Source organism: Haplochromis burtoni, unplaced genomic scaffold (genome assembly GCF_018398535.1).
Source record: "Haplochromis burtoni strain Fernald_Lab_line unplaced genomic scaffold, NCSU_Asbu1 Contig_42, whole genome shotgun sequence".
Taxonomy (NCBI): domain Eukaryota; kingdom Metazoa; phylum Chordata; class Actinopteri; order Cichliformes; family Cichlidae; genus Haplochromis; species Haplochromis burtoni.
In genome coordinates this window covers 2,428,103-2,452,188 of record NW_024582403.1, presented here as the reverse complement: position 1 = coordinate 2,452,188, position 24,086 = coordinate 2,428,103, and the positions used below count along the sequence as shown (strand labels likewise).

The 24,086-nt window shown below is 40.1% G+C and overlaps 1 protein-coding gene and 1 non-coding gene across 2 annotated transcripts; one reads left to right on the top strand and one right to left on the bottom strand.

Annotated features, from left to right (window-relative positions):
- Positions 1 to 612: 612 nt before the first annotated feature.
- cilp2 (cartilage intermediate layer protein 2) lies at positions 613 to 17,454 on the top strand. The gene is made up of 10 exons (XM_005920717.3): positions 613 to 993; positions 7,239 to 7,316; positions 8,692 to 8,961; positions 9,132 to 9,314; positions 9,868 to 10,023; positions 10,123 to 10,440; positions 10,854 to 10,962; positions 11,635 to 11,792; positions 13,745 to 16,170; positions 16,262 to 17,454. Exons 1-9 carry the CDS (start codon positions 930 to 932, stop codon positions 16,147 to 16,149), a joined length of 3,741 nt encoding a protein of 1,246 aa, XP_005920779.1. The 5' UTR covers positions 613 to 929; the 3' UTR covers positions 16,150 to 16,170; positions 16,262 to 17,454.
- On the bottom strand, positions 17,403 to 23,816 carry si:ch211-212d10.2. The gene is made up of 4 exons (XR_006054303.1): positions 23,460 to 23,816; positions 22,664 to 22,779; positions 22,010 to 22,123; positions 17,403 to 21,213 (listed from the first exon to the last, which is right to left on the bottom strand). It is a non-coding gene; the product is annotated as an uncharacterized si:ch211-212d10.2 (transcript).
- Between the last annotated feature and the right edge of the window lie 270 nt (positions 23,817 to 24,086).

Sequence of the window (24,086 nt, the reverse complement as noted above, 5' to 3'; positions counted from 1 at the left end):
CATCACCCAGCAATCAGCAACTGCTAAAGAGTTACAAAACTGAACCAGAAGTTGAACCCGAGGGAGAGCAGCATCTGGCACTGTCCCGTGTCTGCTGGTAAGACAAAGGTAACACAGATTGGGAGGGGGGCCAGCGAAGGACATGACAATTTACAGAAGATGATTATAACTGTCATCCCTTGTTTATAAACACAGTCTTGAATTATTATTGCAAATCACAAGGAAATGTATTGTGTCAGCTAGACGTTCATATTTTAAATGCCTTTTAAAAAAAGCAAGAGAAAAAATAAAAATAGATTTTTCAATCATCCGGAATTAAAGTTCTAAAATTCTTTGCTTGACAAGACACACGTAGAAACTAGAATAGAGATTTAAAGATGGAAACACACACGTGAAGCCACACACCTGTTGTGTTGCTAAATGTGTATTCGCTGGTGCAATAGGGTGGAGGGGGGTTACAAATCAATGTAACTCTTGAGTTAAACAAATGCAAGTAATGCTTTAAATAAGCCACAAATAGTGAAAAAAAAAAAGCTAAGAAGAACAGGAAAGCACCCTCTTACTTTCAGTAACCACAGGCACATGGACACATTTGCCTTCTCTTTCCTTGCGTGTGTGTGTGCTCCTTCCCCTCTCTTCCCCCACCATACCCTTACCTTTTTTTGGACCATGATACGGGGGACCCAGATGTTGCATTTCACTGGCCAATGGTGAGGAGAGAGGGGCTGGATTGGTGTGCAGTCCCGATGCCCCTTCTTTTAAAAACGGCTGAGCTCCTGTCTCCAGCTCAGCAACTCAACTCACACGAAGGAGCAGAGGCAAGAGTTTGCCCAAACAACAGCCTCAGTCACACCTGAGGACCTGAAGTAGCTACGCTCAGCTGAGAGCTGAATTAGTTCATATCGATGCTATAGAGAATCGCCAGCACAATGTTGGGATTAAATAAAGTGGCGCTGCTGCTGTCTTTCCTGGCCTCGGTGGCTCTGAGCCAAGGTAGGTGAAGATTGATGATTGAACTGCTAATATATTATTATCATGTCAGAATGACACAATCCCAAGAAATTGTTGTAACTACAGATTTGCCAACAAAATGATGCTCGTGAAACTGCAAATGTTGAAAATGAACCTTGAGCAATTTTCAGTTTTCAGTTCATAATCACACAAGAAAGAGGGCCAGTTTATGAGTATTAACACATGTGCCTTTCCCTAAGGATGTCAGAGCGGGATGTTGAAAGAATTTAGACAAATGTCTGAAGATGAGCTCATATGATAAGAGTAGTGCATGATTAGTGTCTGTGTACTTGGATTACTTACATTGTTGGGACATTAATCTGTGTTCAAAGTCAGCCTACTCCCTTCTGGGGATGTGAAGTCATAAAGTCCGTATTGTAAATCACAAAATGTTGTGAAAGAAGATGTGGTTTGAGGTTAGGTTTAGGAAAGTAGAAATACTTTTTACGGGGATAATAAGTCTCTGGCAATGTAAAACTAAGTCAAAGTAACATCCTTTGAAGCGATGGAAACGTGCGATAAGACTGCCTTATTACCTCTTTATCTTGAAATCTCGAATCTAAAGCCATATGCATGTTTCTCCTGCACTTTTAATAACACAAAGGAGTTGGATGGAGATGGAGTGGGATGTTAAGGAGAAGAGGTCGTGAAAACTGTCCCTGCAGTGTCGTTTAATCACAAAACAACAACAATTTCACAGTAGCCGCCACTAGCAGCAAACGGAAGGCCTGCTTTATGAAAATTGTGTCCAGCTTTTATTACTTGACCAAGATCCAGTTCGAAATTACAGCTTTTTTTGCACTATTTTGTCTAATGTAGCTCCCGGTTTTTAATGCTGGTTAAGTGTTGGTTATCTGCAGACATTAGCACAACACAGTTTCTTCCAGATGAGATTAGAAGTTCTTCCCAGCAAACTTCACTCTTATCGTCCACTGAAAGTTTGCCATTCTTCCTGAATGACACCAGTAGCAGCACTTTTTCCAGAGCTGTCACTTTCTGTTCGCCTTACAGCTGCTTCACATTAGGTTTTTCTCTCTTTTTTCCAAAGTGAAGGAGCTGGCAGTTCATAAAAGCAAATGAGTGTGAATACACCTTAATAGTCTCCATGTCTTGTTGGGCTCTGAAGCCTCTGAACTGTAAATGTCTTTGTGCCATTCACTGATGAGTATATATAAAAAGATTAGAGACCAGTGAAAGTGTATGTATAAATGGTGATTCATGCTGACTCTGATTGAACAGAACACTCCAACCTTAAAAGTTTAACGCCTCATGCCACGCTCCTTTAGCAGTACATCCACATCTTGCAGTAAGGTGGTGCATTTTTGTCCTTATTTCACCCTCTAACATTGGGAGCAGTCCCTAAAGATATAAACGCAGTCACCTTGGAAACAAGGTGCAATAATCACAAACCCAGTGGCCCACTTTTCCACCTGCTTGGTTTGTGCTCGGCTTAATGACAAAATGGAATAAAAAAGAGGAATAGGAGAACAGGTAAAATTACTTTACTGCCTTCTTTTTTTTTCCACCGTCACACTGGCCAGCATTTCACTCTTTCCTTTTCACTTTTGATGACCAGTTCAGCCCTCATAACTGCATTCAATCCACTGCTAAAGTAACGACTGCGTGTCTCCATCTGTCCGCTCGTCTTCATCTGCTCGCCTTTTGTTTCTAATCTGTCTCCCTCAGGTATTTCCCCACAAATACTTTCCCCACCTTTCTCCCTTCTATCTCTCCCTCAATCACACTCCCTCCTCCAAACATTCTCTCCTTGCCTTGTTTCTCAGTCACCCTCTCCACACACCTTAGAGCTTAGAGGTTTACAAGCTGTTTTTCTATTTAAAGTTGGCAGCTGCTGCTGAATGCCCAACTTAGAGGGGAAAACAGTGGTATTACCACCTTTGGGTGTAAATCTTTCTCTTCTCTTCTCTTCTCTTCTCTTCTCTTCTCTTCTCTTCTCTTCTCTTCTCTTCTCTTCTCTGCATAATTTTCAGGCAAAGCCAAAATAGTTGGTGAGTAGCTGGAGGGCTGTTAGTCAGACGGAGGGGTAGTTCTCCAGATGCTGACCACTGTCTGCTATAAAGCACAGAGCTGTCTGGCCAGCTGACTTTAATGACTGACGCAGAGATTACATAGGATCAAACGAAAAGGCGCAAACTCCCATTAGTGACATGCTGCAAGCCACAATCACATCTTTCATTGCTTTTCTTTTCTACTCATGTGTACAGACACAAGAAGAGATGCCAAGAAATTATTTGTTGCAGGAGTAATCAGCTGCTTTACATTTTCAGCTTCTGGCTCAGTACCTGTGCACAGGTGGAGAAGTTCAACCTCCAGATATTTTTTCTTGAGAAATTCAACACTGACTAACGTTTTTTAATAGTATCAAGGAAACAATGCGGTGTTCCACAAATATCCTCCTTTAAATACACAAATCATCTGTTATACTTTTGTAAATCCTTAAATCATGTGGTTGGTTTCCACCATTAGTTAATGTCACGGACAAAACTGGTGATTTTAAGGAGCTACAGATGTTTATAAGTTTTGAGAGCCTTTTGGGAAGAAGAAGAAACTTTGGGGTAAAGAGAGAGAGAGATAGGCACTGAGAGAAAGAGCAGACTTTTCTGAAACCACACACACCTCAGCTAAGGAGCTAGCCAAATGCATAAACAACTTCCAGATGACATGGCAAACGGATCATCACATACACAGGCCCCCACACACAATGCATACACAGTTCATGGATGGAATGCCTCTGTTATTAACAGAGGACTCCTGTGGCAGCTGCTGTCACACACACTCCTGAGCCCGAGCACGAGCGACATCAACAAATAAAGCATAACCCCATTCTTTGAGCGAGCTTTGCTTTGTCTAGTAGGTTATGTAACACGAGGAAGGAAGCTGGTGTTTTCACATCTTTTCCTTCTTGTAGGGATCTGGAATATTATAAATAAACAGGATCCAGACCTTTTACTTAGCCTCATCTGTCTGCCAGCCTGCATCTGGCACAACCATACCTCCCTAATATGAGTGAAATCGTGTTGGGTGAAACTTCATAAGGTCCTCCATTTTCTCCACAGTTCCACTCTTCAGCAGCTTTTTTATTAGATTTTGGCTAAGGTAGAAATTTCTCACTCAGAAAGTGAAGGAGAGCAAGGCTGTCCTTCACAAAGGCACCAGGGCTTAGTGGATTTGCCTTTGTGCAGCCAGGCTGTAAGTGAACCAGCTGTATTTCAGAATGAACCACTGTGACGTAAATCATTGAACCCAAAGCTAGTTCTCTAAAATAAGACTTGCAGTTGTCACAACAGACCTATGGTGGATAAAGAGGACAATGAATGCAATGGATGAAAAGTAATCCAGTAGCTATGTTTCAGACATATAAGTGACATTGCTTGGTATTCAGGAACTTACCATGTTGCTATATGTGGAAAAGGATGCAGATCTCTTCGAACGCACCAGTGCAGCTATCTTGTTACCTTGTCCAAGGTTTGTCCAAGGTTTATGATGGTGAGAATGGCTAAAACTGCTGGCACTTGAATGTAAACATATTTCATTTTGAAATGACTAACGTAGTTGTTTCTAACAGGACAGCCTCACGTTTCCACCAAACTGCATCTATTTCCTAAACTTAACCATGCGATCTAAACAAAGCTAAACCACAACATGTCACATCATAAAAGAAGTTTATTGTTCAGCGGTGATTTGACAAGCGCCAAATGAGCCGTTAAATCAGAAAATCAGAAGCAACATACACAACGTTTGGGTTGTGTAACAGCAGCTGCAAAAAGTCAAAGCGTAAAGACATTTCTGTTCACAAAAAAACCCCAAACCCATGAACAAGGTATAGTGCACCAGTCAGTCCCTTTAGGGTGTATTTTCCTAAAGCTTAAAAAGGAAATAATAAGTTCTAACTTTGGTCCCGTTGGCTTGAAAAACGTGTGTTACTTGCCTCTTGATGAGGTAAATTCGCTCACATACCAGCCGCATGAAGCAGTGCCCCCATAAAATCCCCTAGCATTTAAAATTCATAATGTGTTAACATGTCCCTCAGAAGCACAATAAGCTTTGAGTGCGCTGTGGGAGCCAAGCCACTTCATCCCAGCCATTACTAAGGTCACTACCCCAACATTTGCCTTCTTCTGTAGCTAATCTGGGTTTCCTCTGTCTGCTTTCTAAAACCATTAGTCACCCTATAATCCACCGAATTGTTTGCCATTTCATTTTCATCATTATCAGACATCTTGAAATGATAATCCTGCGGTTCTGCTGTGAATTCCCTTTGCTCTGGTGTGAAAAGGAAAGAAAAATGTTATGTAACAGGAGCCGAAATAGTGTTTTGGAACTTCTTGGAAATAACATGCGCTTCAGGATGGGGAGCATTATTAATTAGCCACAGGAGTTTTAATTCATTTTAATAAAAGAAAGAAAAGGCTTTTTTGTGCACACAGACACACATAAAAAATGAACAAAAAAAAAAATCCCCTCTTGCCCCTGCAGGCGGTCTATCCTTCAAGCTCGGGTCCTGTACCAGAGGCCTGGGAGCTTGAAGGCCCTGCGCAGTATCTTAGTTGTTCCCAGGACTTCTGGACAGAGATCTCTGATGTTGTTTCTGGGATGTGTTGATGATTTGTGAACATCATTGTCACTGAGAAAAACTGTGCTTTACCTGCTCGGGAGAAAAAAAAATTGTGAAAAAACTATTTGAACTGATTTACTAAACTAAATCTGCAGGAAGAGCCACATCTGCTCACCAGATCAGTGTGAAAGCATTTGCTTCTGTTTATAAGTCATTCCAGGGTATCAGAGAGACAAAGCTGATCTGGAAAAATATCAATGGTTTTTAAAGCCAAGGGCATAAAAAAATCAACAACCATGAAGGTCAGCTGACTGTCTACGTTACCTTAAAATGTGAAGTTGATGTTTGTCCTGCTGAACTGTTATCCTTCTTTTGGTAAATCTATCAAAAGCCATCAGGGCTTGAAAAGAAATGTGCTGGCATGAAACGAAAGACTTGAAGTGAGCTGTAAAACCAGCAGGGACTGGGATCGATACCGGTCTCTGTGCTGGGCGTCTCTGCTCGTAAACTCAGCAGCGTCTCTCCCACAGTTCTAAGCACTTGCACATATTACACACACACACTAAAGCGACATAAGCCACTTTTTGTTTCTGTCACAGACTGACATTTATTTTTTCCGCATGGCCACATTTCACATTTCTTCCCAGAGTTTCTAGCGAAAGGAGAAATGTCAAGCAAACAACTGACGCTTTTCAAAACATAAAAAAATTTGTGCCGCAGGAAAATGAATCATTGCACATCAAAGCATGCGTGAAAATGTACGGTGCATGCTTAATAAATCAAAGGGAAAAAAATTACATGAATGCCAGCTTTAATATCGTTCTTTTTCTAAAAGGTTAGTATTTGCTTACTTCTTACATCTACTGCTGTGTGTATGAACACACGCGCCTAAAAGAAGATGATGTAAGACTTATTTAGTGATGTAGGCATGCAGTTTGTGTTCAATACATATTTTACAGTCATATGTCCTTCAAATAAAACCAATTTGCATGAAATTGCTGCATGTGTTTGAGTAAGAGAAAGAGGTGAACAGAAAGCTTCTGCACAGAATATCAGATGACTCTGCAGGTTCAGATTTTCTCAACTGAAGGTTCATTAACATCCTCAACAGTAGGTGCTTATTGATGGATCAAGAGGAGAAGGGAGGACAGAGGAGGGCAAGAAGGACTGAAGAATGAGAAGATGCATGACAAAGATTTCTGGGGGAGATTAGAGAGGGATTAGAGAGTGCCGCTGCTGAAGAGCAGCTATGATAAAAGAGAAGACAGAGAGGAGTGAAAGGGGAAATATAGGAAAAAAGAAGAGTGATGGATAGATGAAAGCTTACATCTGAGAGAAAGAAAAGGGAATAAATCTTCAGTTTGTTGTTATTTAAGCAGAAAGTCTCCTTGCCTCGAAGAAAGAGCAAAACGTGCACGTGTCCATACAAAATTGGAGTAAATCTCAGCAGCTGTTCAAAACGCACACACATTGAAAACTTGATTTTATCAATAGTGTAGTTTAAGCAAGCAAGTATAGATATTTTCAAAAAGGTAACACACTCTCATTTCCAACACATGACTTCTAGAATTTCTTTTCTTTCTTCTTAAAGTTTCTCAAGGACAAAAAGTGTAAGCTCGGTCTATAACCAGCTGTTTTCTTGTGTACGCAGAATCACTGAGAACTGAGAGTCATTCAGACAAGAGACGGAGAGTGGCCTTCAACATGTACGCTGACTCACAGACAACAGGTACCGGCGGGAGATTGAGAGCTAATTCTTTGGCAAACATTTTCAAACCGCGAGAGTTTAAATATCAGCTGAAAGCAAAAGTGCAGGCAGATTCTGGCCAGTATTATAAAACTATCAGTACGCTCGTTATTGCTATTTGACTTGCTGATTTAGCAGCCTTACTAATGGCTGTGACTAAAACTTTAAAGACTCAAGGTAAATCCTTTAGCGCCCAATAAAGATGTTACCTCAGAGATTTTATTCCTTTGCAGACTCGTAACTCAGAAAACTTTAAACTCCAAGGCATGAGGCCGAGACATAATTTTAGACACAGTGTGTTTTGTCTTTGTATGGTGTCCATTGCTTTTAAGAACACATCTGCTTGGAAATAATAGAAAAAAGATGGTCCTTTTAACTTTGTCTAAGTCATCCAGCGATGCTGTCTAGACATCCTTGGCTACAGTAGTAATAATAGTTAATTACAAAAATACTTAATTACAGATACTTTATTCAATGGAATAATAGAAGCAAATAAAGACAGGGCTCAAGTCTGGACCCAAAGCTAAATAAAAATCACTCCGTGCACCATAATAATTCCTGTTTGTTCCACTAAAGGCCTGTTGTTATGGAAACTGTGTTTCTGATCAGTGAAGTAAAACAAAGAGTGGGAGTTTTTAAAACTATAATTGCTTATGTGGATGAGGTTATCTTGCAGCTCATATCACAGTTTTTTCAGCAGTTATTAAGAACAGATAGAGGTGTAACACTAAAAGACATTTCTGTACAAAAGATGTATGACTAAGCTGCTTTCTAATCATTCACTGTTAGCATAGCTGGGAGGATCGTTTGCCTCAGTCAGCTTTCCGTGATGTGAACAGCTTTAAACCACAACATTAATACAATTAGGAGCATTTCAATAAACAACATTTTTTTTAACTATATAGAAACAGCTGACTGTAACACATAATCAATTCTTGGTGGACATTATTGTTTGGGAGTAAAGCAGTGCTTTACTTTAAAAGGAAAACAATCTATCACATGAGGCTAATGGGTTCCTTTTATTTGTAATTCCTCATGTTTCTCAGTAGGAAATTGTTCAGGTTTCAGAACATGCCACAGATGGAAAACTAAACAGAATGCCTCATGACTCAAGCCAGGGGGCATGGAAAGATCCTCAACAATACAAAGCTCCCTGGAGTATATGAAGTCAGTTTTAGATGATAGTTGCAGACCCCTGAAAGCTTGTAACCCATCCCTGCTGTTCAAGTCTTTCTTAATTCTTAACAGTGTCCCCCCCATGTAAAACTAGCTCCAACCTCCACACCACAATTATTAGTTTTTTCTAATGTTCTATCTTTGTGGTTTTTATCCACGTCTTCCCTTCATGTGCCTCCAGGCGTGACTGAATGGACATCTTGGTTCAACATTGACCATCCTGGGGGAAATGGAGACTATGAGCGCCTGGAGGCAATTCGTTTCTATTACAGAGAGAGAGTTTGTGCACGGCCTACAGCCATGGAGGCTCGTACTACAGACTGGGTGGCAGCGGCAGAAACTGGGGAAGTGGTTCATTCAAGTCTGGAGAAGGGATTCTGGTGCATCAACAAGGAACAGCCACATGGTCGCGTTTGTTCTAACTACCATGTTCGCTTCCAGTGCCCCCCAGGTAGAGCCGATTACAGCAGCCCAGGGCTGTGGAAGCTTTTTCTTCACAGAAATGAATATTTAGCCAAAACACTACAAAAACTAAACAAATATTAAACATTGTAAACATTGGTGCATAGCTACATATTTCAAGATTAGAATGTCCCTCTGTCCTCTGTAATATGTTTTTAGTGCAGAGCTATTGGACTGAATGGAGTGAGTGGGGCCCCTGTTCAACCACAGTTTGTAATGACGTGGGTGTCCAAGTCCGCCGAAGGAAATGTGTGAGCGCACAGCCCATGCCTCTGCTGTTGGTGCCAGCATGTCAGGGGCACCATTCAGAGAGAAGAGAGTGCACCACCCCACCATGTACAGGTAACAGCCAAATATCAATCACCACCAAATTTCGGACAGGACCCCAAGCTAGTGTAGAGAATATGGTCTTTGAACTACACATAAACTATTTTAATCAACAAAGTGATTCATAATGTCCCTTTTTATTGGTGAATTCCCCAAAACATTCCTTTTAAACCATTCAGTACACTGTAAAAAAAATTCAGTAGAAAAACGGAAAATGTCCTGGTAATTTTCTGCCAGTACATTTTCAGATTTTTTTACGGAAGTTTGACAGACTTTTCTGTAAATGATAAAACGGAAAATTCTGTAGATTTATAGTATACTCTCTGTACCATTTACGGACATTTCCTTCAGCTATAAAATGGAAAATTCCATTTATTCACAGTATATTTTCTGTATCATTAATTTATGTTTTCCATTAATAGCAACAGTCTTATTGATTGAAGCTGTTTCAGTAAAGTTCTAAATGCAGCTAAATCCTTTAGAAATCCTATAGTGCAGCACAAGGGAGTTAACAATCCATTTGATAGAATGATTCACTGAAACTCCCTTCCGTTGTGTCTTTTTGTAGCTAAATGGAGTCCATGGGGTCCCTGGGGGTCATGTTCAGTGACCTGTGGTGGAGGTCGCAGGATTAGGAGAAGGACTTGCGTAAGGACTTCAGCGACAGTGCAGTGTGTGGGACGGCCTGTTGAAATCCAGAAATGTGGAAAGACTCCATGCCCAGGTATGCAAAGCCACACTGCATTTAGCTGTAGTGAGGCATTTCTTTACTTTGGTGTCTTGATCAGTATCTGCTAACATCTCAATGCTTTCTTTACAAAAGCCAAATGCCAGTATGTGTGCACTGAAGGCCATCCCAGTGAAGACTGCAGTCACTGTGTGTGCAAAGGCCACATCCTACATGGTGATATCCACAGTGTGACTGGTGTCCCTGTGGCAGGAGCCTTTGTGTCACTAGCCAGCCATCCCAAGGTCATCCGTGCCCGTACAGATGCTATGGGTCACTTTAAGCTCCTAGGAATCTGCTCTTCCAGCCCAACTTTAATCACCATCAGGAAGGAGAAGTTTGCCCCTATCACTGTGTCCACTTCCAGTAACACCACAGGCATGTCCTGGGTCCGGGCTATTCTTAGATCAGCCGGTAAGTGCAGATAAATGAAAGAAAAGTGATTACATATTTTTGGATTGTTATTAAAATAGGTATTATTACAAGACTAGCATTATTATTATTCCACATAGTCTACAAATCCTTCAATCATATTCTCAGACGACTGAAAACAGGAAATTGACAGCTCTACAACATAAACAGTTTGGACTATTGTGAGACTTTACATAGCTTTGAGCACTTGACTTGGTTGCATGGAAACCAAATAAAAATAGACTTGAGCTGCTTTCGAAAAGGCAATTCCCTCAACAATCATTTTTCACAAGCTCAGAGGCCGACGGGCGAATACAGTGTAATATTTGAATTTTATGAGCTCTCTATGACCTGCGGCACCATTCACAACAATCAGAGTAAAGTCTTGATGATTTGCTCCTTTCTGCTTTCCACAGAAAAGCCGTACATTGTGAAGCACCCAGAGGATAAAGTGCGTTACGAGGGAGGACGGGTGCTGTTGTGCTGCAAGGCAGCAGGATCACCAACACCTGACAAATACTACTGGTGAGATGAACATCATTGTTGGCACACTCTCATAGAATAACACTCAAAAAATAGCTACAGTCCTTCCTACACTTATGAAATGTATAGTTTTTAAGTTACGGGTTATAAAACTAAAACATAAGCTCTATAAGCTAAAGTCATCTGATAAATCTTCCTATGAAAGTCATTGTACAGTCATTGTTAGCATAAATCATCAAAATAAGTATAACTGGTGGCATATTTGCTAACATTTTAGATATAATTTTAAATATAATTGCTTAGCTGATTAAAGTTCAATAAACATTCCACAATGGTAAATGGTAAATGGCCTGCATTTGTATAGCACTTTACTCAGTCCCTAAGGACCCGAAAGCGCTTCACACTACATTCAGTCATTCACCCATTCACATACACATTCACACACTGGCACTGGCAAGTTACATGGAGCCACAGCTGCCCTGGGGCGCACTGACAGAGGCGAGGCTGCCGGACACTGGCGCCACCGGGCCCTCTGACCACCACCAGTAGGCAAACATGGGGTTAGTATCTTGCCCAAGGATATTTGGCATGCAGCCAGGAGGCAGCCTGGGATCGAACCACCGACCTTCTGATTAGTGGCTGACAATAATGTAAAAAAGTAAAGTGAAGAACAAATCACTCTCTCTGTTTCTTTCTTTGTGTCTGTTTATCAAGGTATCACAATGGGACTCTGCTGGACAGGAAGGTATACAAGTATGAAGAGGAGCTTGTACTGCGAGATCTGAAGCCAGAGCAGTCGGGACAGTATTACTGTAAAGCCAGCAGCCCTGCAGGAAGCATCAAGTCCTCCCCCGCCTTCCTTACTGTAATTGGTATGTGTAGCACCAAACAAGAATGGCAGAAACAAAGAAACCACTTCCTCTGCCAGAGCTAATGCCCCATTTAGTTTTTTGTAAGTGAAGACGCTGATCTGGATTGGCACCAATAAGTTTTTTCCCTTGCCCATGCACCACCTCCGCACCAAGTTTATGAAATGCAGACTAGTAGTATGTATGTAGTCCTGCTAAGAGAATGACAGATGTGTGACCCTTGGAAAAAGTTATATAGTGTATTTACATGTACTGCATGCAAAGCACTGAATACCAGTGTTTTTTCTGTTTCAAGGTTGTTCTTTAAGTAAAAATAGTAAAGTTCTAGTAAAATGTAATTAATCTTCATCAGACTGAGAAGAAATAATTTGCTATGATGATAGAAAGCGGCACACAGGGATTATAGCTCAGGATGGCTACCACCCGAGTGCATTTGACAATGACGTATTTAGTCAATGTCTTGTACTGGTTCAAGTATAACCACTGACAAAAAGCAAACAACCGCAACTCTACTGTATAAAGAGCAGCTGCCTCAGAGATTGAATACACAGTTAAAGAGGAATGTCAGTGCTGAGCTCAAACCAAGTCATCCATGAGCCATGTCTACGCATTAAGAGGAATCAAACAAAACCACAGTGGCTTACAACTGAAAGAGAGGAGAAAGTCAGTTAATAAACTATCTTTCATTAAAAAAAAAAACCAACATGGGAAAATGAAAAATATCAGTCTTACGATCTGGCAGAGCCTGGAGGAATAGATTTTTATTGTGTTTACATTGGTTGAAACTACAGCTTTCTAAACAGGGATTCTTTATTGTGTGAGAGGGCTCTGGACACTGTAAAACCTCAAACCCAATTTTTCCAGAACACCCAGTGTTGAGATGAAACCCAAGATTGTCAATAAATTATGTTTCTTTTCTCTCTCAGACTCAGACAAGTATGTCTTTCCACATCCATGTGGGAGAACCCCACATACACAGCTTATATTCTCCAGGTGCTTGTTAGTTAAGACACAGATTAACAAACAGGCATTTCATGGAACAGTGCTAAAGCAATCAATTCTAGGCAACAGACAAATCCCTGTACTCCAAAAGTCATTATGGCTGGAGAGACTTTATGTGTGCAGAACAACACCTGCACCTCAGAGCGGGATGATAAACATGCCTTCATCCCAATAGTTTCTTTTCCCCTTACACATAATGCAGAAGTTTAATTTGAATAACACAATATGTTTACAGCTGTTCAGGAAGTTATATGTTTTATAATTCATGATCAAAGGAAACTTGCAAAACAATACAGCAATCTACAAATCAAACTGCTTCATGTGTTTGCAGTTATTGACTTATGTGGGAGATGGTGAGCTTGACAGGGATACTTAACTACAAACAGCCATGATATCCTGCATACTAATTATGCTGCCAGTGGGTTGTTGAACAATTGGTCGTTCCTTCCAGCTCCCAGTTGGATGGTTGGTGAAGAAACCTTTTCTTAAGCTTGAAGTTTAATTACCATTTTATGCATATTTCACAATCCAACTTGGCCACTTAAATGCACTTTCAGGTCATGCAGAGCTTGGGCGTTTGTGTGTACTGTGTCTTTAATGTGAGCATCCATGTGTGAAAAATAAAGGTATAAATATTTTTATATATTCCACCAGCAAGTTCTAACTATTCACTATACCTGTTCCACATTATGCTTATAAATCAATATGCAATTACCCTCAAACCAGCAATTTTATTTTAATGCTAGATTGTATATTTGACAAACTTTCAAGAGCAGATACAGCAAAGCAAATAGAACATGAACAGGCCTGTTTTTAATATGTTAACTCTGCATTTACTTCCAAAACACCATCAAAGTCACATTACACAGCAGTCAACTTAAAATTTATGGCAATATTTCTTTCATGATGATGAAAGAACAAAAGCTTAATGTCATTTATTGTCTATTTCACAGACAAAAGAGCACCAGCATGCAATTCTACCCCTGAAACACATCTCATCAGGCTACCCACAGACTGTGTTCAACCCGGGACTGACTCCAAGTACTACAATGCTGGCCGCTGTCCTCACAACAAATGTGCTGGTTCCCTAGATTTTGATATGGGCTGCAGAGATGGAGCTGGATTCTGTTGTGGTGTTAAAAATATGGAAAGCAGAATTATTGACTGTGGTAGCTACAGCCTCCCCATCCGTGCTGTGATACAGTGCGGTTGTCAGAAGTGTGTGCAGCCAACTGTGCTGGTTCGAGGTCGAGTAGTCACAGCTGACAATAATGAGCCTCTGCGTTTTGGGCACATCTACATTGGTAAAGAGAGAGTGGGTACCACTGGATACCAAGGAGGCTTCACATTAAGAATCACCCCTGACACACAGAGATTAGTTGTAAATTTTGTTGATCCTAGTCAAAAGTTTATTGACACGCCCAAGGTGTTCATCTTTGACAAGAAAAGTGGATCTATTTACCACGATGTGAAAGTGATGAGAAAACAAACACCAATTGATATCAATGCAGGAGAGACCAATTTTATTAACCTTGGAGAAATTAAAGATGAAGACCCCATAGGGCAGTTGGTTATTCCTCCTAATTCTTTTCATAAGGACAATGGAGAAATCTACGAAGGAACTGTCAAAGCCAGTGTCACATTCATTGACCCAAGAAACATCACTACTGCAGCAGCTGCCCCTGGCGACCTTAACTTTGTGGATGATGAAGGTGACATGCTTCCTTTAAGGACCTATGGCATGTTCTCTGTAGACTTCAGAGATGACTCCAACAAGGAGATACTTGGAGCTGGCGCTGTCCAAGTCCTCCTTGACACACAGCACGTCAAAATGCAAGAACACATTCCCCAGATGAAACTGTGGTCTTTAAATCCCGACACAGGAGTCTGGGAAGAGGAGAGCAACTTTTCTTACAGCACAACTACTGGTGGTCATGGAAGGAGCAAGCGCGAGGAGCGCACATTCCTCATAGGCAACATGGAAATCAGAGAACGCAGACTTTTCAATTTAGATGTACCTGAAAATAGACGCTGCTATGTCAAAGTTCGTGCCTACATGAGTGACAAGTTCCTACCTACTGAACAGCTGGAGGGTATCGTGATTAGCTTGATAAACTTGGAGCCCAAGCCTGGTTATTCTTCTAATCCCAGGGCATGGGGCCGCTTTGACAGTGTCATAACAGGACCTAATGGGGCCTGTTTACCAGCTTTCTGTGATGCCCAGAAGCCTGATGCTTACACAGCTTATGTCACAGCAATGCTGGGTGGGGAGGAACTAGAGGCAGCTCCTTCCTCCCCAAAGATGAATCCAAACATCATTGGAGTCTCTCAGCCCTATCTAGATAAAATAGACTACCAGCGTTCAGACCATGATGATCCAGCATTAAAGAAAACTGCCTTCAAAATCAATTTGGCAAAGCCTAACCAAAACAATTTTGATGAGACCAATGGGCCAATATATCCATATCAGAATTTAATAGCTTGTGAAAATGCCCCTGTTGATGCGAATCATTTCAGGTTTTTTAGAGTAGAAAAGGACAAGTATGAATACAACGTTGTTCCCTTTGAGGAGAATGATTTGACAACCTGGACAGGAGATTACCTGTCCTGGTGGCCTAACCCCCAAGAGTTTAGAGCATGCTTCATCAAGATCAAAATTCTTGGACAGAAAGAAGTCATGGTGAGGTCAAGGAATCTGGGAGGAACACACCGAGAGACAAAGGGCCAGCTTTATGGAATTAGAGACATTCGCAGCACTCGGGATATGCGAGAGTCCAATACCTCAGCAGCATGTGTAGAGTTCAAATGCAGTGGCATGTTATTTGACCAAGCTGAGGTGGACCGGTCCCTCATATCAATCCTTCCACAAGGTAACTGCCGCAGGATCAACACCAACAACCTCCTACAAGAGTATCTCATTAAACATCCACCGGTGGCTCAAAACAATGAGTCTCATGCTTTCACCATGTTAGCACCCGTTGACCCTTTGGGACACAACTATGGTATCTACACAGTCACAGACCAGAACCCTAGAGTGGCCAAAGAGATCGCTATTGGGCGCTGCTTCGATGGCACCTCAGATGGTTTCTCCAGAGAGATGAAGTCAGACTCTGGAGTTGCACTTACCTTCAGTTGTCCAGAGAGGAAAATCAACAGGGAAAGCCTTTTCCAGCGTCTGCAGACCAACCCAGGTCAAACTTTGTCTCAGATGGCGAGGGACATGAGAGAGTTAGATGGTCTGCAGATGAGGAGATCATCCACCCAGGTAGTCGCTTATCCTTCAGAGCAACGGGGTAGGACCCAGAATCGCAGAGTCACCTCAACCACCAGAAGAAGAGTATCTACACGCATTCAGTAATGCCAACAGAAGTGATAAAAAGTAGGTTGAAATAATATAATTTGATCAGTGCTTACACTAGCAATCACATCAAAATGATATATCTATAATAATCTTTTCTTTATATTGTTAGGTCTTCAGTTGAGAGTCATATGATGGCATCAAGTTCAGAAGATTGTCTGTCTGCTGATGAGTGTGAATCCCCCCTTTACTATGAAAATCACAAACCCGAGACAGACATCAATTTAGAAAACTCATTAGGTCTGACGTTTAAATGAAGAATTTGGTATATTAATTTCTCCCATCCACGGTAAAAGACAAGTATCATTTGTTTTTATGTAACTTGGTGACCGGCTTTTATTGACTTTGCTCTCATTTTATGAATGAATACACTAAATTGAGGGTTGAAATTGGAACTTTTATAGAGCTAATCTGTGGCCTTCCACTTCCATAGTGGGTGTTTTTGCTGACATATCTTGATGCTTGACCCAAAACCAGAAATTTAAAAACTATAAATACTATGGTAGACCCCAAACACTTGGTAATTGGCCATAGCTTTCCACTGAACTCATACATTTCCTCAAGATCGGAGAGAAACCAACGTGAGGTCCTTGTTGTCTGAAGCAGACACTGAGCCCTTATTATACAAACTCAGAAACTCTCCATGAAGTGGAGGAACATGCAAAAGAGACAGTGGGGTGAAGCATGCCACCCAGTGAACAGAGAATCTTTTCAGCCATGCTTCTCAGTGTTTTTCATTAGTGTACCATATTGCCAACTGTGATTCAGACAGACGTTCTTCCACACTTACTTAAAATGTGGAAGACTGAGGTTGTCGTCATGACAAGCAAGGACCTTACTCTAGACTGGCGCTTCAAAATAAAGATAATTGTTTTTGGAAGCATGACATAATTTCCTTCCCCCCCTCTGCACATTCCACATTAGAACATCACCAAACAAAGTGTTACTTATAATAATCTATTCCTCAATACTTTCATTCTCAGCAAGAAGCTCTTTCAGGGTCTAAATGAAATTTGTTTTTGTTCTAGGGCAAAGTGTTTATGAGCTGCCTTTATATCTTGAAGTGCAATAAATATCATTAAACTTGAGAATGAATAAAATTCAGCATGTTTCAAACTATAACAGTTCATGAAAAGTGCTGCTGGTGAATTAAATAAGTTTTTCATGTTGCATGTTGTGTGGCTAAGGTATTTGTACCTTGCACAAGAATCTTGTTGTTGATTTAGTTGTGTGATTTTCAGCCAATAACTGAAGTTGTGTTGTGCAACTCTTTGACTCTCTGAGTCACTGTTTTTTTTTTTTTTTCCATTCTTTGTAGCATGAATCTGCTGACTTTACAATAATCTTTTTGGCTTCAGTTTGCAATCTTGTTAGTAGGACAAAAAACTCCATTGTCATTTCTTAATTAACAAAACATGATTTCTTAAGCATGAGAATTCAGAAGAAACACAACTTGTGTTTACAAGTCAGGTTTTTATTAAGCTGTGTAAAAGTACGAGTAGCAATACAAATAAATGTAGACTATAACGCCATATGGATATGGAAATAGACACATGAATTGAGTTTTTGGCTACTTTAACTGAACTAAGTAATAGGCATGGAGTTTACTCAGTGATTAAATCTATTGTTTATCTGCAGTATGGGGTTTTGCAGACCCATGGGAGAAACCCTTCGAGCTGAACTAATCCCAAAATGAATAAGGTGCACTATGGACCTTGGAGAAACCAGAAGAGGCTGACAAGTAAATATAAGCCTGCTGCTAATTAGAAAATAAATTACATATTCTCTTGAGAACTGTAAAAACAGTTTGACTTTCACAAACAACCAAATTGAACTTAAGCAATCAGCAATAAATTGGGCACAAGAGTATTATGGACACATATTTCCTTTGAAATTGCTACCGAGCTCTCTGCACATTTAACATTTGAAGAAGTCTTTTTTTTCTCAGTTCATTTGTGCTGTTATATTTTTAGTTCTGATGTGCAACAGATTTATCATTTAATATGCTGTAAATGGTATCATTTCAAACTTGTAAATCTTTCTATGTGGAGCACATAACAGCACTCCAAACATAGATCTATAACTTGGGAGCCTGTGCAAACTTCAGAATTATCATTGACCTCTCTAATCACAGGCCTGTGGGCTGTGTGTGAACGAACAGTTCAGATGTCCAGTTGGAAACAAACATGTCCCAGCAGCAGATACAGCTTCCACCCCGTAAGAAAGATGATGATTGAATCCAGGTGTAGGAAGAGATAAGTCCTATAAAATGCAATAGTTTGTGAGGTCAGTTGAAGGGGCCAAACAGATGTAGAGCAACTAAAGGAAATGTTAGACCAAAGACATCAGAAGGAAGAGAAGCAAGATTATCTAGTGATGGGTTTAATCATTTCAGGGTACGGTTTGAAAAAGAAAAAAGGGAAGGGAAAATATTAGTGGTCTTTGGCCTCATAGCCCATCACTTACAGAATCTTGAGCTTTGAAAGTGGTTGCACATGGAAGAATGCAGATTTTCTTCAGGGAATGCTTTGACAGGAGAATTGGCTTATTCATGAGAAGAAGTTATCAGGAGAGCTTGAAGGACAAGGTAACAATAATAGCCTGAGTAAACCATTATGTAAGGCTTTGCATGGAAAAATAAGCTGTGCTCTCCAAACAGCCACTTTGTCTTTAGGGAACTTCAAAGGAGATTAAAGAACCTCTGCAATGTTTGGTTTAATCGCTCAAGAAAAAGTTTCCAGATACTTTAAAATCAAATAAAGACAGTTTGAGCCTGAAACCAACAGATAAAAGAAGATGAAAATATTCCTTTTTTAATTAAAAGAAACTGTTTATCTGGACTCGTTGGCAGTAGTAGTGGCAAACCTTTTACTTTATTTAGTGTCAGAATCATGAATATGATTTATGTATTTGTGTTTTAAACTTCTAAATAAATTGTTTGACATTTGGAGTTAGCTGGGTACTGGCTGTATTTTTTTAATGAACCCACTGATGTAAGGGTATCATCACTATTCTCATCTCCAAACTCTGGCAAGGAGGAGAATGAGCGTTTTTCCCAAAACAGGGAACTAATGTCTAAAGCATACTATTGGTATAGTTACAGCTTTGCAGAATTCTTGAATGGTAGAAAATTGGATATTTTCAAGTGTATTTCAATCCATCTGGCAAAATTTGAGGTTTTTTGTGGCAACTGATATTCGAAAAAAAAAAAAAAAAAAAGAATCTAAGGAGTGGATTTCTATTCAAAATACTTGACCTGAGTTTGCCTCTGTCACTGAAATGTTTCTGCAGAAAAGCACAAGTCTCTGAATCCACCAGAAACCATCCACAATTTATCAGAAACTTAAGCGTAAACAGACATATCCATTTTCTCTTCTGTATAGTCCAGCAGGGTCTCAGGGAGATCATAATTTATTCACAAGACGGTCAACCTTACACCGTTCCACCGCTTTCTGGAGGACATGGAGAGAGTTGCATACTTGCCACTGCACCCCAGGAAGCAATCCTGAGTAGTAAAAGAATTACATAAATCAGCTCTTGATAATAGTCTGTAATGCTAACTATTGCATGGAGATGCTGAATGCTTTGTTTCTCTCTGAATTAGGTCTTTATGTGTAAATTGTGTATTGTATTAAATTTGGTATAAATGTACGAACGAACAAGTGTAAATAAATGATTTTGTGTAAACATTTTGTTTGATGTTGTCCTCTGAACTGTGCATAAGTTTAACAAATGAACAGTCTAAAAATTGGAAAAAGTTTATTTAACATGCATATATATTTTTAATAAATAAAATGCATAGATCTAGTTTTACTTTTTCCATCTTACAACAATAAACAAAGTTTACAACAAACATGATACTGATGATACTAACTTACAACAGAGGGATGAATTTAAATGCATTGGTGTATGCAGTCCCAGAGACATACACTAGAAATACAAAAGAATATAAAATACATTTTAGGAAACATAACAACATTCTGATGAGAATCCCAATTTTCCCAATGTGCCTCAAGCGTCTCAAAACATTCCTGCGGAATCTCAAACCGTTACTTTGACTTTTCTACTGACACAAAATAGCCGTATCTCCACTTTGTTTGCACATTACCCTTCAGGTGATGAAATGTAAGACAACACAGCGAGACGTCTGGTGCACATAACATTTTTAACCAGTGGAATTATTATTGTAATAAAGTTGCACAACAGGGAGCACAGTAGGGAGGAAAACTGGAGTGTTGAGCCACACTGTCATTGACACCTTCGTGACGGGGTTCTGTGCGTCTGCCAGAAAACGAAGCTGACAGAAAATATAGTGAGTGACTGCTCTCACCACGAAGAAAAAAAAAAACACACTGGCATCACTGCTCACACTCACACACGCACAGCTAGGAAAACACATTTTTCTTAAGTCAGTGGTGCATTTCAGGTCGTGAACCTTCCTCCGGCGCCTTACTAACCGTTCCTCGTAAATCCCACTGCGTCAGTAACAGACAAACCTGTCTGTGCAGAAGACAGGAATGAAGAGAAATGCTGATGGAAACATGTTAGCTGTGGAATTGCCACCAACTGTAACCACAGTGTCCTTGATGTGTTTTCTATTTGCTTAAACTCTAATTGGGTTAAAAAAAAATTTTGCAAATAAATCCTGGAAGAGAGTTTCTTCCTATGTGACATCGCTTCAAGGGCACAACTAAACAAGTCTGCCTCTCAAGTCTGGAATAATAGGAAATATAGTAAACCATGAAATAAAATGACACTTAGATGCAAAATGTGGGCTTTACTAAAGGAGACCTGTACTGGTTATTCGAAAACGCTAACATGCAAAATATGATGATTCTTTTCAAGAAATCAAGACGATGGTGTTCAGTTTTTACTCATTTTTACTCTTTATTTTATCAATTTTAATTGAATTAAAAACTCATAGTGCTACATTTTGGATACTCCTATTGCCTCTGTGATTCGAAAACCAAACTGTCAGTCTGCTGACTTAGCATCTTGGCGCAATAACCGTTTTTTCAGGACTTGCAGTACAGCCAGTGGATATCCAGGTCAAGCCTTTCTTTTCTGTTAACAAAGCAAATATAAAATTAAACTATCATCAGACAAGATTGCAGTTTGGCGAATGCGTTCCTGTTTTTGCTCCCCACATGGATTTCTTTATTTGCATGTAACCGAAGCCTGCTCAAATGCGATTGGTCAACAGAACTCGGATTACAAGTGGATTGTAAACGGAAAAAAATCTGTTCGGAGTTTTGGTAATTTATATTTGAATTATAAACAGCATTTGGAAGGATTTTCAGTTTCTTCAAACAGATTTGTTTTTGCTTGCTAGTGCATATCAGTGCAACAAGGCAGAGAGGCTGAGAGCTTGAGAACTGAGATGAAAAATGGTGAGATCCACTCCAATTACAGGGTTTTGATCAACAATGAAATGGAAAGTGCAAATGGCTCAAATCTGAAGGCAAAAAACTAAAGTGCACATCAAATTTACTCTGCAATATTTCCACTAAAAATCACGATATTTTCTTTTTAAGGAAGAAAAAAAACATGAAACTGCATAAATCCACTACCTTTATCTTGCATCTATTGTGTTATCAAAAATCAACAATAACCTGCTGATTCTGCAGGTTAAGTGCCTGCGCATGGTTCGCCATCTCGAATGCCAGCAGCAAGAAAAACGCAAGAAACTCTCCTGGATTTGGTCCTGAGAATACAGCAATCCAAGAGAAACAAAACTGAGAAAATGAGAGATACGGCTTAGAAATGTTTTTGGACGGCTTGGGTTTGTGGAATAAGTCTCAAAACAAACTACATTAGGTTCATTACACAAGTCTAACAAATGGACAGGAGGACAAAGCACCTGCTCTGAGGTAGATCAGCTTTTCCGATCTGGAGGAAAAGGCTGTAAGGACAGATGACTTCTGTGCTTCACATAAACATTTCCATCCTCCAGCTTGACTTCATACACTTGTTGCTGCAAAAAAAAGTAAACAAAGAAAAAGAAACAGAAGTTAGAAGAAACACAACTCCCTAAGCTACTTTAGGAGTAACCTTCCAAGTCAAAAAAACCCCCTGCCTGTCACAACACACAGTTTGATGTTGTTTAGTCTAACATTTGACATGAGTGACATAAAGTGATGTATATTTAAATCATATGTGGAAAACGATGAATATAAAAGAGGATAAAATGTCAAGCTTGATTTTTTCATTGGAACAAAACAAAACAGAAGATCTCAAGCTGAACATCACCTTAACTCTATCTGACGAGCTTTGATTTTTATGTCTTGTCTATCAAAAACATGCCATCTGTCTAAGATTAAAGGATAATTGATGTGAATGCATCAAGTCTTAGTATCAGCTTTTAGTAAATGTAAAAAACCTGATATACATTCAGGTGCCTAAATTTACTGCTCCTACATGCAAGTTAAATAAAGTGATTAATCAACACTCCTTATAAAAAGCGTTTTTGGTGTAAAACTAAAGCAGCATTATCAGGGCACACTTTATTACTGACCTGTAGTGATGTCCCTGACTTCCCAGTCCTGAGATCAAAGTTATAATCATGCCAGGGACAGAAGACCTGCAGGACTCCGTCAGCCTCCTCAATGTCCCCCTCACACAGAGGACCGCCTGGATTTCCACACGGGAAACTGTTAATAACCGTTTATTCTCATAACAATCCCTGCTGCCATCTTTATTCTAGAAAAATGCGATACTTTCTATAACACTAAAACTTAAAACAGCAGGGGGCATGATGCTATTTCCCCTCTCAGCCTTCTCTTATTTTAACAGTTAATCACCCACAGAGACATTTTCAATAGGCTGCATACAAAAACGCGACGTGACGCGTTTGCAATGTTATACATATAACTGCGCTCTAGTCTTTTAAAGGCCCTGCTAAAGCTAAATCTAAGCGGGTATAAATGTGTTTTTGTTGTTGTTGTTGTTGTTGTTGTTGTTGTTTTTACCGGAGTGTGAACAGCGAGCATCCATTGCGAAAAACTCCCCCTTCACATAGAAGAGGCAGACATCGGAATCATAGCCGAGAGAGGAGTGCATTAAACGGCAGCGCTTCTTGGAAAGCTCCGAGGCAGGGCCTATGAGTCTCCATGAAACGCCCCCCGTGTTTCCCTCTTCATCTCCGGAGCCAGAAGCCATAAAGAACGGCGAAATGACCTGTTTTTCTATTTTGCACTACTACAGGCCTCCCTTTTTCCGCCGGTGCAAATGGATTTGACAGATCGCTCTGTGCAAATATTCCATATTAACCACCAGACCGACTGGTACAACGCTCATCCGATCGCACTGACCTGCTACCATCCCTGCTGCAGCCTGCCAGCAAACCGCGGGACGCCGTCAAAAAAAGGAGACAGCACAGCGCACAAACACAGAGCTACATATGAATATGACTGTAGCCTAAATGATGAATGAGCAGAAAAGTTAGCCTAGGCTACTCGAAATCTGCTAAAGCTGTGCAGGCTATCCGTTAGAACTGCAGATGCTCTAAAAATAACAGCAGCAGCCGCAGCTATTGGAGTTTAAAATGCAGATGCAGAAATCCATCACAAATGCATCTGTTGCATTATGAATGGGCGGTGATCAGAACCTTAATGTTCTTTGATTACAGTCTGTAACATCAGGTCGCTCTTTTTTTAGTCTTTTATATTCAAACAATGCACACACAAAGAAAAAAAAATCCCATTATGGAAGCTTTCTTGGTGGCCCATTGAGTTTATTGGAAAACTTAAATTTAGCCTACCAAGTATTGGACATCTTCCAAAGGAGTGTGCTAAATGTGGAACATTAGTTTTTAGGTACTGTGCAAATAGTTCGAAATAATTTCTGTTATTTGGTACAAAGCAGGTTATTGTTCCTTCACTGCACATTCCATACTGTGCTCCAGACAGGTATTTCTACTGATTATTTTCAGGTTAACT